This window comes from Mastigoproctus giganteus, chromosome 7 (assembly GCF_048544385.1).
Source record: "Mastigoproctus giganteus isolate SK-2022 chromosome 7, ASM4854438v1, whole genome shotgun sequence".
Lineage (NCBI taxonomy): Eukaryota > Metazoa > Arthropoda > Arachnida > Uropygi > Thelyphonidae > Mastigoproctus > Mastigoproctus giganteus.
Window position 1 is genome coordinate 43,080,745 of NC_143581.1, and position 16,414 is coordinate 43,097,158.

The 16,414-nt window shown below is 35.2% G+C and overlaps 1 protein-coding gene across 1 annotated transcript in view; it reads left to right on the forward strand.

The window, feature by feature from the left end:
• The window catches only part of LOC150082851 (protein BANP-like), a 175,395-nt gene that overhangs the window by 108,929 nt on the left and 50,052 nt on the right, over positions 1–16,414 (forward strand). The window contains exons 8-9 of the mRNA XM_090378299.1: positions 4,672–4,835; positions 14,832–14,967. Of these exons, the coding sequence (XP_090234425.1) occupies positions 4,672–4,835; positions 14,832–14,967 (300 nt within the window). The remainder of the gene's footprint in view (positions 1–4,671; positions 4,836–14,831; positions 14,968–16,414) is intronic.

Consider the following 16,414-nt stretch of genomic DNA (forward strand, 5'->3'; position numbering starts at 1 on the left):
TATTACCACTGTATCTCCTTTGTCAGTTCTCTGAATAATAATGTCTTTATTTTCCCAAAGTTCACGTACAGCTAAACTGTAATATATATTCAATTTAGGCAGTCGTGTTTCTTTTATGTTATTCAGCACCTGGTTAACTTGTTGAATAAATAAATATTTTTGTGGAACATTGCGAAGTCCAAATTCAATATCAATTACACACTGTTTTTTAGGTAGTTTTTGAGGTGGTAAATTTTAATTTAACCCTTTGGATAAAAGTGAAATCTGGTCCTGCAATAGCGTATACGAGGAAAGATTTGTAACCTGTTGATATGTCGGTTCATTGAATGTAGGGCGAGGGGGTGTTCGCGAACTAGCTGAAGTATTCTGCAGTTGACTGTTGTGCGTATGTGGTGGGGGGGTCGTCACACAACTCATATGCATTTGGTCGCAAGCTCACAACAATGTATTAGAACTCGTATGAATGTGTCTTGACTCTCCCGATAAAACTATTCAATATGTTAACGTGTCTGTTTTTTATTTCTGAGGGCAGGGCTCCACATTGCAAATTTATGGAGGTTTTCAATTCAGACCAATCGTTAGGATGCAGATAATTTTTTTAATTTGTCGCAAAGTTTCCTAACTTGTGAAAGGTATTTTTTTTTATCAGAATACTGAGATCTTAAGGCAAGCTTAACTATATTATGCAATGTGTCAAGTGCTAGTTGCTTAACGCCCGAAATTTTATGATTTAAATTAACCCTGGAAAACTTCGGAATGATGTTGTTTTGAAGGCAATACTTTAGAAAAGAAATATGGTGGTTTGGGCCGAGTATCTATTGTTAATCTAATGTAATTTTATAGCTCTGGTTCATACTATCAAATTATACACTTTTATACCATTACAGAATGTATACCAAGTATTTATAATTAAACAGTTAGGTGACTTGTTTAACCATAATAATATATGTGCATGTGGACTTCTTCTGTGTTGAAATTTGATTCATTTGGAGAATATCATATAGCATAACATTATTATATGTTACACCATATAATAATGTAGTGGAATATTATATGATGTAACATTATTATATGTTACATTATTCCAACCTTTTTTTTTTCTTAACACAAAAATTCAACTAACTCCACTAAAGATGTCTTCAACATCGATAAATTATACCTCCAGTTATTCTTCATCTTTAACTCCATTTGGTGCCTAAGATGAATCAGTACCTGTGGCTGAGGCCACCCTTTCCATACCCTAGTTACACCTCTGCATATTATCACAAATTATCTCAATCCTACACTTGCATTTCAAATGAAAAATGCTGCTCCCAAAGGAAAGTAGCTGATTGCTTCAATGTTTTAAAGCAAATGGTTGCTGTTTATTTGAATTATGCATCATCACCAAGACAACCATTTTGATGTTTATTGGCAGTGATCAGTGAAACCTGGCACAGTTAGTGAAAGCCCTGACAACCCAGAAAAACAAACCCATATGGTTTGTTTTTCATTACAAAACAAATAGTAAAAAAAGATAACATCAATATGAAATAAAGGAATTAAAATTTACTGAAGATGAATAAGATAGTATAAATCTTCTGTTTCAAAAATCCCATTTTATTGCTTCTGTTGCAAATTGCTTTGAACAGCAAGTACTTCACTAACAATTGAAGACATGTTTTAAATTCTTACTAGGCATATGTCAACAAAGTTTAACCATTCTTTTCAAAAATTGATTGAATCTGAAAATAAAATATAATGTAATAATATTATGGAAAGAGAACCACAACTACCTCCTTCATCTCTGCGTGTAGCTCTAGTTAATCTATTAGTCTGTGAATCCTCCCAAGCTAGTAGTTTTCCCGCCCACCTATCACTGTCTCAGTAGCATCAGCACCCCTTGTATTTAACTGTATCCCATCCCTGTAAAAACAGCCTCTCCTGTTAACAAGCACAAACCATGCTGGGAAAATTCTACCTTATGAGCCTTGCACATTCTCTCCAGGGTTGAATTGATTAACAAGGCTCTTAACGTGCACTCCTTCCTATTCCTATTGTGTGTGGGCAGAATTGCAGACACTTTCAAATTCAATCCTAACTCATGACCTTTTCCCTGTACTTGTTAAGTAAGTCCTCTGATCTCCTATCTTAATATCATTAGTGCCAACATGTACAACAGTATCACCTTTTGGGCCCTTAAAAGATATTTGCTCTACAATGTCATCTGTATTTGCCCCTGTAAGATATACCTTAGTTCTATTCCACCTGTCCTTCTTGCACAGCATATTTCCTGTTTCCCTGACAGTAGAGTCACTGACAATAACCACCTCCTATGGGACTAGTGCATTCTTCTTTGGAGATTACTGCTGCTGTGTTGCCTGATGCACAAGTGTGAGCTCTGGCATTAAGTTGGACAGTTGAGAAAGTGATAGGCCCCCATTCTTATTCCTTTGAAGGAATCTGCTCTACTCTTCAAACTCTCATAAATGCCCATGGAATGCTGAGTTGGTGCCTAATTTCTTCACACACACACACTCTGTACTGAATGCATACAAAGACATACCCCTTGGCTGTACCGTGTCCTGTTCCAGAAAGATTGGCAAACATTGCACAAGTTGCACATTTTGTTAGGCTGTCATTCATAGAAGAATTGTCCCCTTTGGTTCTTCACTGAGCCACAGCATTTCCTCTACTTTGCTTTGCTGCTCTAGTCTGGGGCATGATTTCCTTTTAAATACAATTTAATTGATCAATAATGAAAATTAATCAAGTTAATTGATTAATTGTCAATACTACACTAAGCTAATAGATTCCTAAATGCTGTAATATGGGTGCCTCCTTAGCCAGGTGGGCAGGAGCAGCAGTGCGTAGCACATGCTTCTTGATTAGACCGGGGTTCGAGCCTGTGCCCACCAAATACGGAGGATGCGGAAAGGTCAGAGAATGACCACCGCATATCCCCAGAGCAATATGGCCTTAGTTGCTAATTCTCTTAAAAACCAAATAACAAACAAATAGCAGTGATATGTATTACACTATCAAGATAATGTTATGCTATACTGTTACAATCGCAGTTTTAAATTAGTTATATCCTTACTAAAAAGTAAACTTTTTTTAGCTAAAAACAAAAAATACATGCCTAACATGTAATTAGAACCATTCAGTTACTTATTTATTGCAATTAAACCTACTATTCCATTGCACTACTAGTTATGTGTTACACAACTAGTTAGGTAAAATCTTCACCAGGACACTGATTAGATTTAATTCTGGCAATGGCAGAAGATAATTCGGCAGGAGAAAAAGGAACAGCTACATAAGAAGTATAATAATTAAGATTAAGATCTCTTGGTATAAAACTTAGTAGCTTCTATGGTTACTTCTGTTAGCAATTCCCATATAGAATTTGTAGTTGTTAACATCAACTCCTAAAATTTTAAAATCCAAGACTATTGTGACTCATTATGCATTAGGAGATTTCTACTGCACAAAGAATTACTGCCTGCTGATAATTAGATCATGAGTATTGCTTTCTCTTGTTATCTCGCTTATTTACACGCTAAAGTATGCCTACTCTCATATTTTTGTTTTCCTCGCAGTTTTGAGAGAGAGAGAAATGCAGCATGTAGTGAAAACATCAGTATCGCTATGGCCAATGAAATTCAAGAATTTAAAAACACTGGGAAGGTCAGTTTTGTGCTGTTGTTTGACTCGCAGAGAATTGCCATCATTTCGTGAACAGGTGAAACAGCAAACTTATAAAACTGCACCCAAATCCTCATATTTGGTCTATGACATGCCATCAAAAACAAAAGACCTCTGTATTTGACTAATTATGCTATTTTGTCACATGGTAATGTGCTATCACACATGGCTCAACACACCATGCAATTATTCAGAAACTATATTGGGAAATGACTGAGCATTCTCTGTGCAGCCAGAACAGTTTTTTTTAGTATTTTAGTAGTATTATTAAGGGAAATTGATGCAAGAAAGCGAACTTCATTTGCATCAGCCAAAAATAAATAAATAAAAATAATAATAAAAAAAATATCAACAAACCAGAATATTCATATTATTCCCACAAGGTAATCATACAGTTCTTTAAACTTAGACTCATTGCCTCTACCTCATTGGGAAGCAGTTTACTGCAATATTCAACCACCTGCAGGCAAACTTCATGAGATCCAATCTTATGTTATTCCCCGAGATTTTATATTTGTGTCCCCTGTTTATGGCTTCGGAGAGTAGACCTTCCTCATTCATTTTGGTTAATCTCTTCAGTGCATCATACACCTTCAATTAGATCTCCCGTTAGATGTCTAGTTGTCAAACTTTGCAGTTCACACCTTCTAAACCATTCTCCATATGTACATCAATTTGCTCTTGTCACTAATCTGCTCATCCTTCCCAGTGACCAGATTAGTGAATGTTTATGGTATACATAAACAGTATGTATTTTTTCAGTCAACATGGTCTGCTTTTGAACTTCAGCATGTCAACTGGAATTCAAATAGTTTAATAATATTGAGTACACAAAATGGAAATACTGCATTTGTATATTACTATTTGACTCTGAGTTACCAAAAATTTGAATTTAAAGATGTCATGTTAAATACTACTTAATGCTACTTGATTATCTTTTAATATAGCACCTTCTTTTTTTTTTTTTTTTTTTGATGTGTTTAGGGACTTGGATGTTATAAATGAGTCATGTACAACTCCTGAAAAGATGGCATTAACACTTCTTGATTATCTTTTTGATCGTGAAACTCAAGCATGTTCTAATATTTCTGGTACAGGAAAGCATGGAAAAAAACAACTTGATCCTTTAAAGATATATGGAATACGTTGTATGTATTATTGTATATTTATTTTATTTTATTTTTTATTTCAGTTTCATCAAGTTTTTACTCTGTGACATTAACTTTTTTTAACTGGTGTGTGTGTGTGTGTGTGTGTGTGTGTGTGTGTGTGTGTGTGTGTGTGTGTGTGTGTGTGTGTACAGGGTGGTTACAGGTAAAGTGCATCATTTTAGCTGCCTATGGGTTGTAAACCATGAATCACCCAGTGATGAAATTTAAAGTAGACAGTGGTCTGGACCATGTGTAAATGAAAAGCACAAAAAAAGTTCACTGAATACATTCTGTTGCCATCCAAATGACACCAGGGTGGATTTGATGCTGCATGCAACTGACACAGTATATTTTATTTGTTGTTGTGGTACAGTACTTGAAGTTGCAGAATGCAGAGATAAAATTGCTCAATGTGATAGTCATATGAATAACAAATAGCTATCATGAATGGTCAACTGTTTCAAGAAGCATGCCATAAGAAATTTTTACAGTGCTCCATGTGTGTTTTCCTTCAGGTCAGCCAGAAATAGAATATTGAAACAGAATATTGAAACCCTTAACCAGAAGTTATAAGGATTAAGGTGTGAAAAGGCTGTCAAAGCAGTGGTGGAATGCTTGGCCACCTCAAATGTTATATATAGTCCAGAACAATTTTCAGGTGATGTGAAGGTCAGGAGGGTAGGGAAAGTCAGATAGAGCTTCTTCAGAATGATCTGGACTAGCTACATGGATGGTCAGAGAAATGGCAGCATATTTCCAATATGTATGATTTGACATGTGCAAAGGGTTATTATTTTCCAAAATAAGTTCTACCTTTGGAAAGTAATAAACCCAAGAATAACTTATACACCAGGGGGAGTGGAGCTGAAGATTTTAAATAAAGAAAGAGACTTTAATGTTTTTATATAAGTCAACAAAAGGGTAAACATGCAGTGTAAACAGATGCTAGGCAAGGCAAACAGCATGTGTGTGTGTTTTTAATGATTCACTATAACTTTGCATCTAGAGGTAAAAGACATGGTGGATCGGAACACAGGTGATTCATTTAGTAAGAATAACAATGGTATTTCCAAAAAAGGACAGACTATAAATGTATGAATTACAGAGATTGGAAAGTGGGCATCTTGGGGGAACGAATGCCTGATTGAGGTATATAAGGCACCTGGGGGGGGGGCAGTTTAATGATGGTAGAATTTTCAATCGAAATGGAATTAAAATAATCATTGTACAAAATATTAGGGGAACTGATAAACTGAACCTAAAAAAATTCATATTTGGTCAGTATGGTGTTTACCACTGGAATGAACTGTCATCCTGGGTGATTGAAGTTGACAATCTGATGAAATTTGAGGGGCAGCTGAATTGGTATTTTCCAGCAACAGTAATAGTATGATATGAAAGATAAAGGTTGTATAGGCGGTTTTATTTCTTTTACTCATTCAGCAAAAGCCTAGTTTCCTTATATCTTTTGGTCTTTACCAATAGTAATAGCGTTAATACTAAAGCAACTGTATAGTCAAGCAATGTAAGAAAGAGTTATATCCTACATAAAAATAGTTATGTTCAAACATTCTCTCCCTTTGGAAGGGCAATAATCACATGATGCCAGAGAAGATCATAATAATGTTCACTCTTAGAAATATATATATTTTGGGACCATGCGCTCAAACTGCCTTAAAAAAGAATGAACCAGTTATGAAATTTTTTGTGAAACAAACCAAATAGTAATATGTGTGCATTGGAGAGGAGCTTGGTTGACAACTGGTCTTGGGTATTGAATATCAGATATTAAAATTGGCTAGTTATCAAGCTAAATTGCCCAAGGCTGATTCTAGACACAAGCTTATTATCCAACTTTGGTACATACATACCCATAAAACACATATCCAAGATTAATTCTTTGAATTAATCTTGGGTATGTGTTTTATGAAGCTACTAGGCTTTTCACACCAACTAAGAAATATTGTTCAAGGTTTAGGCATAAATGGATGTCAGTTGAACTAATGAGACATGTGGCAGAGAAGAAAAATGCATGGGATACATATAAATTAATGGGTGACATGGAAAGCCTATAATAGATATAAGCTAGTCTGTGATTAAGTCACAAAGGAGATTAGGCAGGCAAAGGCAGATTATGAGAATTCTTTGGCAAAGGATGCTAAGAAAAGCAGCAAAGAGTTCTTTATCTATGTAAACTCTAGAAGGAAAGGGATGAATCAGATTGGTCCACTGGATATCGATGGTTCAACTGTTGATGATCCTGCTCAGGTTGCTAACAAACTAAATGAGTATTTTGCATCTACATTCACACATGAGGAGTTATTCAGTGAGGGGAATCCCAGAGGTGAATTGAACTCTGGCAGTGAGTTCAATGATTTTGTAATAACTGAGAGGAAAGTGGAGGAGAAATTGTTGAAGATAAACATAAGAAAGGCACCTGGGGTGGATGGGATCTATCCAGTTATATTAAAGGAGACAGCAAAGGAAGTAAGCAAACCCTTGGCCACAATTATGAGAACTTCCTTGGACTCAGGGGAGTACCCACAGACTGGAGATGTGCAAATGTGACCCCAATTCACAAAGGAGGATCAAAAGGCGACACAAGTAATTATAGACCTGTTAGTTTAACTTCTGTTCCAGGTAAATTAATGGAGGCACTGGTTAAAGAAGCACTGCAGGATCATCTAGGCTTTAGTTATAGCTCGGACACAGCATAGTTTTGTTAAGGGGAAGTCTTATCTGACCAATTTTATTGGATACTATGATGTGGTCACAGAGGAACTGGATGCAGGGAATAACTAATGCTAATGCTAATAACTTTGATATCATATATTTGGATCTTAGAAAGGCTTTTGATACTGTTGCACATGGAAGACTGCTGCACAAATTGTAGCAGTGTGGCATTGGAGGCAAATTGCTGCTACGGATAAAGGGATGGTTGAGTGGGAGAAGACAGAGAGTAGTAATCAATGGACACTGCTCTTCATGGACTAATGTTATTAGTGGATTCCCTCAGCGTTCAGTGTTGGGTCCATTGTTTTCTGTATTTATAAATGATATTGATGATGATATATCAGGCTTAATGTTCAAGTTTGCAGATATGAAATTAGGCAGGGTTGTTAATGACAGTATGCTACTGCAACAGGATCTAGAAAAGTTGAGCTGATGGGCTGAGAGGTGGCAAATGAAATTTAACATTGACAAATGTGAAGTACTACATATGGGAAGCAGTAACCCCAGAGTAACATATCAACTCTGTGGTACTACACTGACAGTGGTAGAGAATGAAAAGCACCTGGGGATAATTGTGCAGATATGAAGGTTTTTGAGCCAGACGGTCTGCAAGTGTAGCTCATGGTGTCTTGTCAATGATATACAGGAATTTTTCTAGCAGGTATAAGGAGGTGATTATTCCCTTGTATAAGGCAATGGTCAGGCCACACCTTGAGTACTGTATACAGGTCTGGAGGCCTCATTTTAAGAAGGATTGTAGAGCTGTTGGAATGAGTACAGAGAAGAGCAACAAGATAGTGAATGGAATGAAGGGTTGTTCTTACCAAGAAAGGCTTACGTTTTGTAGATTACAGTGTCTGGAGAGTAGGCACCTGCGAGGTGATCTGATAGAGGTATAAAGCCTTGAATGGTTTGAGCATGCTCAATGCTGATGGGATTCTTCCTCTTGCTCAGAATAATCATCTGAGAGGGCATAAATTCAAATTGAGGAAACACAGTTGTAGGATAGATGTGTGAAGTTTGCCTTCAGTCAGCAGGTAGTTGATTGTTGGAACAGACTTCCATCTTTTGTTATGGAAGTTGATAGCCTAAATAAATTTAAGGCTGAGCTGGACAGATATATGGAACAAACGGAGGGGTGAAATGGGAGCATGTGTTTTTTTTTTTTTTTTTTTTTGGCTGATGCTGCATAAGCTTGCTTTCTTGCATTGTATGCCTCTACTAATGTTAATGCTAACACCAGTGGATGTTTAATGCCATCAAACTTGCTGTAAAATTATTTATTAGTGTCTGGACATTTGCAATTTAGTTGATTGGTATATTCCAATTCATAAAGTACATGAATTCCTGACGCTGAGGAGTATACTTTATCCGCCAAAGAAATATATGATTTACATTTCCAAAAGTTTCTTATTTATGTAGCTATTAAATGTAACTCTATTAGAACCCTTTGTTAAACTTTTAACTATTATCTAATGTGCAAAATATGTGTAAAGGCAAAAATATTCTATTTTTGATCCCTAATGCTATTATTAAAATTAAACATTATATAATCGATGTGCATATTTGAATGCAAATGTAGCAAATTGTATTTTGATCTTAAATTGGCTCAATGTAACCAAGTGATCAAGCATGAGGATGCAGAGATACTCATGTGACTGCTAAATATAGTTAATGATTGTATTTATTATCAAAATGATTAATCTAAACTCTTCTGATCCAGTGGTTATGCTGGAGCATGAACAAGTCTATAATATTCAAAATATCATCAGCTAGTAGTAATAAAGTGTCAAAAATGGTGGTATTAAGGCAATATGTAAAAACAGAAATCTGTGCTTACTAAATAAGCCAAATAATTGAATAATCAAACAAAAAAGTATAAAATTAATTACTGTATTTGCACACTGATATGCACCTCAACAGGGACCAACACTCATCAGTATATAATAAGTAATTATTCAAACTACTACCTTCACTATCTGTTTCTTGCACCTCATACCAGCATTACATAGTCCTAATTATAAAAGCTTTGAATAACAGCTTATTTAAGTGTAGTAATATATATATATATTATGATTAATAAAAATATTTTAAACATTTGGAAGGGACTGATTTTGCTATATTTTGGCATAGAGGGTCTCTTGGTCCAATAGATAGTAAAGTGGTTTATACAAATAACATCGTAACATATATGCTTACTTTGTCTCTCTAGGTGCCTCCGTAGCTTTGTTAGTTATGTTTGTTTTGTTATTGTTATTTGGTTTTTAGGAGCATTAGAATGACCACCGGGATATGCGGTGGTCATTCCCTGACCTTTCCGCATCCTCCATATTTGGTGGTGACGGGCTCGAACCCCGGTCTAATCAAGAAGCGTGTGCTACGCACTGCTGCTCATATCCCGGATATGAGCACCACCGCATATCCCGGAGCAATATGGCCTTAGTTGCTAATGCTCCTAAAAACCAAACAAACCACAACAAATTTGTCTCTGCGAGAAAAATGACCAAATGTATGAATTGAAGCACTTATGCACTCCGTGCTTATTTTAATAAATGATAGTTTGAAACACTTTTATATGATTTTCCTGATATGATTTTGATGATATTTATGCTGAATAAATTGTACATCAGTAACTGATAATGTACATTAAATTAAGCAAAATATGATCGAAAGTTAAAATATATGTTAAGGAAGTCAAAATTAAGCTTAAAAATAAGTTTAAAAAACTGGACATGACCATAGCAATATGGGTATAACATTTCTAAGGCATATATAATACCCAGTGGTATGATCAACTTTACATATATATATATATATATATGTGTGTGTGTGTCACCCAGTGTGACACACTATTGATTCTAACAGACAATAATATGCTTACCCATACACTCCTGCCATTTTTGTCATGCTATATATATATATCCTTTATTAGGAAATAAAGGATAATAATAATTATTATAAAAATTATTATTTAATTATTAATTGTTATTAAATATTATAAATATTATTATAAATTACTAAGTATTAATTAATATAAATTACTAAGTATCCTTAGACCATATTGCCAGATCCAGTAACAGACCATTAATTTTATTGCATTTCACAAAAAAATGATCCATTTTACAAATCCTATTCATCACAGGAACCATCCTGGAGTGTAGGTAGATCTAACCAACCGTTTTTAAGGTTGCAAACAGAAGATTTGGCTGTCACAGACCGATGGAGTGCACCGAAATTAGATTCACTTGACTCAAGTGTCACTTGAATATCAGTTCCATCATTGTTTTAGACTCCCAAGTAGCAAACCCAGCTTGACATATCTGAGAGAATATCTGTGACAGCCTCAAGGACCAAAATACGATGTCAAAATTATTCTTTGCATCCAGTTCCTTTGTTACTGTGTCGTAGTATCCAGTCAGATTGGATACTACGACACAGTAACAAGATCTCTCCTTAAAAATCCATGCTGTGACTGCAATATAACTGCATTCCTATCTAGATAGTCCTGCATTACTTCTTTAACCAGTGACTTCAATATTTTCACTGGAACAGAAGTCAGGCTAACACATCTGTAATTACCCTTGTCTCCTTTCTATCCCCCTTTGTGAAATGGAAATACGTTTGCATATCTTGAGTCCATAGGGACTTCCCTGAATCTAGGGAGATTCTCATAATCGTGGATAAAGGTTTTGCTACCTCTTTTGCTGCCTCCTTTGATATAACTAGATAGATCTCATCTACCCAAGGTACCTTTTTTGTTTAGCTTCAACAATTTTTTTTCTCCATTTTCCTCTCAGTTATCACAAAGTTATTCAGCTCCCTGCCAGAATTTCACTCACTTCTGTGATCCTCATCCCTAAAAATTCCTGATGTGTGAATGTATATGCAGAATGCTCATTCAGTTTTTCTGCAACCTGAGCAAGATCATCAACAGTTAATCCATTCATATCTAGTGGACCAATGTGATTCGGTTCCTTTCTTCTACTATTTAACTAAAGAAGTTCTTTTCTGCTTTTCTCTCATAATTTTCTTTAGCTTGCCTAACCTCTTTTGTTTATTGATTGCAGACTAGTTTATATCTACTGTAGACATCTGTATCACCTGATAATTTATATTCACCCCATGCATTTTTCTTCTCTGCCATGAGTCTCATCATTTCATTTGACATCCATTGAGGTCTATACCTTGAATAGTATCTCTTAATTTAAAAACCCTAATAGCTTTTATGATAATATATCTGAATGTTTACCAATTAGAATTTATTGTTGTCTCACTGCATAGAATTTAAAAACTGTTTGAGACTGCCATAACTGCTTTATGAAAGCAAAAACCCTTTTTATTGCCTTTGACAGTAGTTACATATTTAAGTAAATCCCACATCAATACATTGTGATTACTGCAACCTGGTTGGGTGTTTATATGCAGATTCTGAATGCATAAAGGTCACTGCTGATAATCAGATCAAGGGTTTTACTTTCTTGTGTTGTCTCTTTACCATGCTGGTGCAGAAAACAATCATTCAATAAATCAACAAAAGTCTTGCTACTATGTGAGTGACAAACCCACGACATCCAGTCAGTATGTGGAAAGTTAGTCTGCCATTATAATACATTCTGGTTTTTTGCCCCATTCTATATGTCTGTACAGTTTTTCGTTATGTATTCATCACATTCATTAGACCTGTAACACACTTCTAACCTCATTTTTGTTTTCCTAGTGCTTATGTCACACTAAACTAACTCACCATTACACTGGCCACCCATGTCCACCAGATGCACTGCCTTAGATTTTATGTGCTTCTTAACTAAGAGCATAACCTTCCCCTGCCTGTCTTTTCTGTTTGTTATGTTACTTGGTTTTAAGGAGCATTAGCAACTAAGGCCATATTGCTCCGGGGATATGCGGTGGTCATTCCCTGACCTTTCCGCGTCCTCTGTATTTGGTGCATCACGGGCTTGAACCCCGGTCTGATCAAGAAGCATGTGCTTCGCACTGCTGCTCCTGCCTACCTGGCTGCGGAGACGCCGTCCTTTTTGTACACACTGTACTCTTCATATTCAAATTCTAAATCCCTTATTATCTGAGTGACACTGACCATGCCTCTGATATCCTCACAACGTTTGCATTTAATGATTTGAACAGTACTTCAAATTCATCAAATTTATTTATGCTTCTAGCATTAGTGTTCATACAAGTATACCTGCAACTGTTTTTACTGTTAGTAACCCTAACATAGCCCATGAATTTGCATGTTCTTATAGAAGAGTGCAAGAATCACCTTTACTTCTGCCTGCAGCTATTGTAAATCTGTTAGATCTGTGTATTCTCCAAGCTAGTAGTTTTCCAACTCACCCAATACTGCCTTAATGGTATCAGCAAATATTCTTGCACAAATGCTATTTAAGTGTTTCCCATCCCTGTAGAAATGGTCTCTTCTATTATCAAGCACTGACAATGCTGAGAAAAATTCTACCCCATGAGCTTTGCACAGTGTTTCCAGGGCTGAAATTATTGACAAGGCTCTTGTCCTCTACTCCCTCCATTGTTTTTGAGCAAGATTGCAGACACTTTCAGTTTCAATCCTAACTCATGACTTTTTCTCAGCATTTCTCTGTACTTGTTAATTGAATCCTCAGATCTCTTTCTCTCAAAATCATTAGTGCCAACGTGTACAACAATATCACCTTTTGTGGCCTTAAAAGATGTTTGCTTCTGTAAGTCAATTACTTTAGCTCCTGGCAGATGTATCCCCAGTCCTATTCTACCTGTCCTTTCCCTAACAGTCAAGTCATCAACTGTAGCTACTTCCTGTAGAAACCAAGGATCTCTGCTGTGGAGGATGTCTTTGTGTTGTCTGATGCTGGATAACACAAAGACGTCCCCCCGTTGGAGCATGGGTGCCAGGATTGAGTTGAGCAGCCAAGTGCTTTAAAGGTCAGTATGAAAGTATGGATATTTGTCGCTAAGTTTTATCTCAGATCTGTTTATTTGCACCTGTTCTGGAAGGGGGCATAAAATTTATGAAATATTTTATAGGGGGTGTAAGTTATAAAAGTTTGGGAACCTCTACTCAATAGCAAGGTAGTGCTATTGAGTTAGTGCTTCTTGGATTGCATGAGTCATGCAGTGAATTCACTTATCCCTGCAAGCTGTATTTTCTCGAAAACTGATAGATAGTGGAGAGTTACTTTTTAATCTCAGTAAAGTGCTCATTGGAATTGAATGAAGCGATGTTTGGCAATGCAAGTGAAATTGCAGTATATTTTGACATAATAAAATGTGAAAATATGCTGTGATTTCATGTCAAACATGTTAAAGATTTCAAATATTTTAATTCAAAGATTTCTCTCCTTTTCTGTATAGAAAAGGAGAGAAATCTGTGATAATCGGAACTAGAAATTAAAATCTTGCAATAATAGTTATGAGTTGTGGCAGGAATTTACTATCTTTTGGTATATAATCATGGTCTGATTAAGCAATGGTTCTTTTTTCTTATTTATTTCATGGTTTTTTTGTTTTCTAATATTTCTTTGTAGATAGAGGGGAGATAAAGGCATTTTATGTCGCTAAGATCCAAACTGTACTTTAAATGGCTAGCTTAACCGGACATAATTTTCATATATAATGGGTATATAAATTGCACATGTAAATATCTATTTGCCAGTTGCAGAAGGCAAAATGGATTACCCACAGGGAAATATAATGCCACGGGTCTGGAAATTGGCTAAGTCATTACAGAAGCCCCATCAAAAGGTCACCAAAAGCTCAAACAAATATTCAGCCATAGTTTTTCATAGCAAGAAAGTGCATTTGACTAGGGAATCATGTCCAGTATACAATGAATGAACTATAGCAAAAATTTGAATCTATGCAAATCTTGACGTTTTCTTGCAGTTATTTTCGTAACTGTAATTTTAAGCATTTTATCATTCTATGAATCATAGAGAGAGATTCCTTAAAGGTCTAGACATGAGCATCAGTTCTTTCTTAGCAAGCATACAAGTGCGGTTTGCGAAAGAATCTTATAAGTGTGCAGTTAACAAAAAAATGTAATTCCAAATTTATGCAAACCTTATACCTGACATTTGGTTGCAAATGGTTTTACAGCTTTAACTGCATTCCTACAAGCTTTAGTGGAAATTTGGGAAAATTTTGTCAGAAATATTCACATTGAAAGAATATTAATAATTCCTATGTCTATACCTTTCAAAATCCATATTTCACAGTGGATTTTTTTTTTTTTATTATTATTGTTCCCAGGCCATCTGATATATAAATTTGGAATTACAGAAAAGGACTGGCATCGAATTAAACAGAATCTTGATTCAAAATGTAGAACAGCATTTAGGAGAAAGCAGAAGGGTATGCCACTTACTGTTAAAGCTTTTCGTGACAGGTAAGAAAAATTGTTTAATCACAGTTTATCTAAAAAATCAAATGATAGTAAATTAAATGCAGTTAAAATCGTTACGGACTGTTGTCATTATTATGACAACAGTCTGTAATGCAAAGTCTGCTATAATGAGCATTATTTAATATACCATCAATTTATAACATTAAACAATGGGAAACTGTGTGGTAATAACAAGTTAACTATATATAAATATGTAAATCTTTCACTGTAATTAGCACTTTACTTACACTATCACTGCACCTTATAACCACAGTGATAATGTAGTTTTTCCTCTTTTGGCAAGTACACATTTTTCAAAGATAAATGAGTACCATGAAATAGATTTGTATAAACATGTTTCACTTCTGCTGCTTGCATTCTACTTATAGTACAACTCAAGGACTGTTTTATTTCTTTTCTGATGCAAGTACATTTTATAGTTGGCCATATGGAACTGCATTTTCAGTGGTGTGCCCATTCGACACATTCAATTACTGCCAGAGTTTGCATGACAATGCAAAGTAGCAACATTCCAGTTGCTGTTTTGCAACTGGAATGCTGTCTTTTATTGTCATGTGATCATCTGCTATTTATACCTTTAGTGTGCCATACATATCAAGCTGATGAAGAAGCACCTTACTTTGAAAGTTTCTCATTGGTGTATTTTTAATGCTTTTAACCTGTATATTTTATCAATCATTAACTGATTGTATTTTTACTATTTTATGAGTTTTATACTTTCTGTTTTATACATTTATTCAATGTTTTATTTTATTTTTAATCTGTTTAATCGGTGGTAACAATAATTTTATGTATGAACCCTATTTCATGATGGTCAAGACCAAACATTTGCATTACAGATATGACTAATAAATGAGATGTCAGAAGCTATGATCAGATTTGGTTTGACCAATCTACCTCACTCACTCTGTCATCCAGTTCTTGCTGATAAGTGAAAATGTGGTTATTTACTTCAATAGACTTCTGAGCTTTCTCTATATTCAGGGTATAGCAAAAGGCTTACACTTCCAACTACCATGAAATCATTCCTGTAATGTTTACTTGTAACTACACAACAGACATGAGGTGCTTTATAGCTTATCTTGATCACCTATAGCCATTCCAAATTAAGCTCCATATGCACTGTAAAACTTGATTCCACCAGTGATGTTATGCTTCATGTGCTTTGAACTTATATAAAATAGCCACAGACATGAACAAATTACCAGATGAAAATGGGAATTTTCTGCAGAACAATCTGGAAATAACTTACACTTTCATTTGGTAGTCACAGCAAACCACAAAAAAAAAAAAAAAAAAAAAAAAAAAATTATAAGAGATACTTATTATACAAATATCACAGGTCTTATGTGTGATATTATTGTTATGCATTTATGTAATGCATATCAATGTCACAAAAATATAAACCCTCAGTTGCAACCAAAATTGT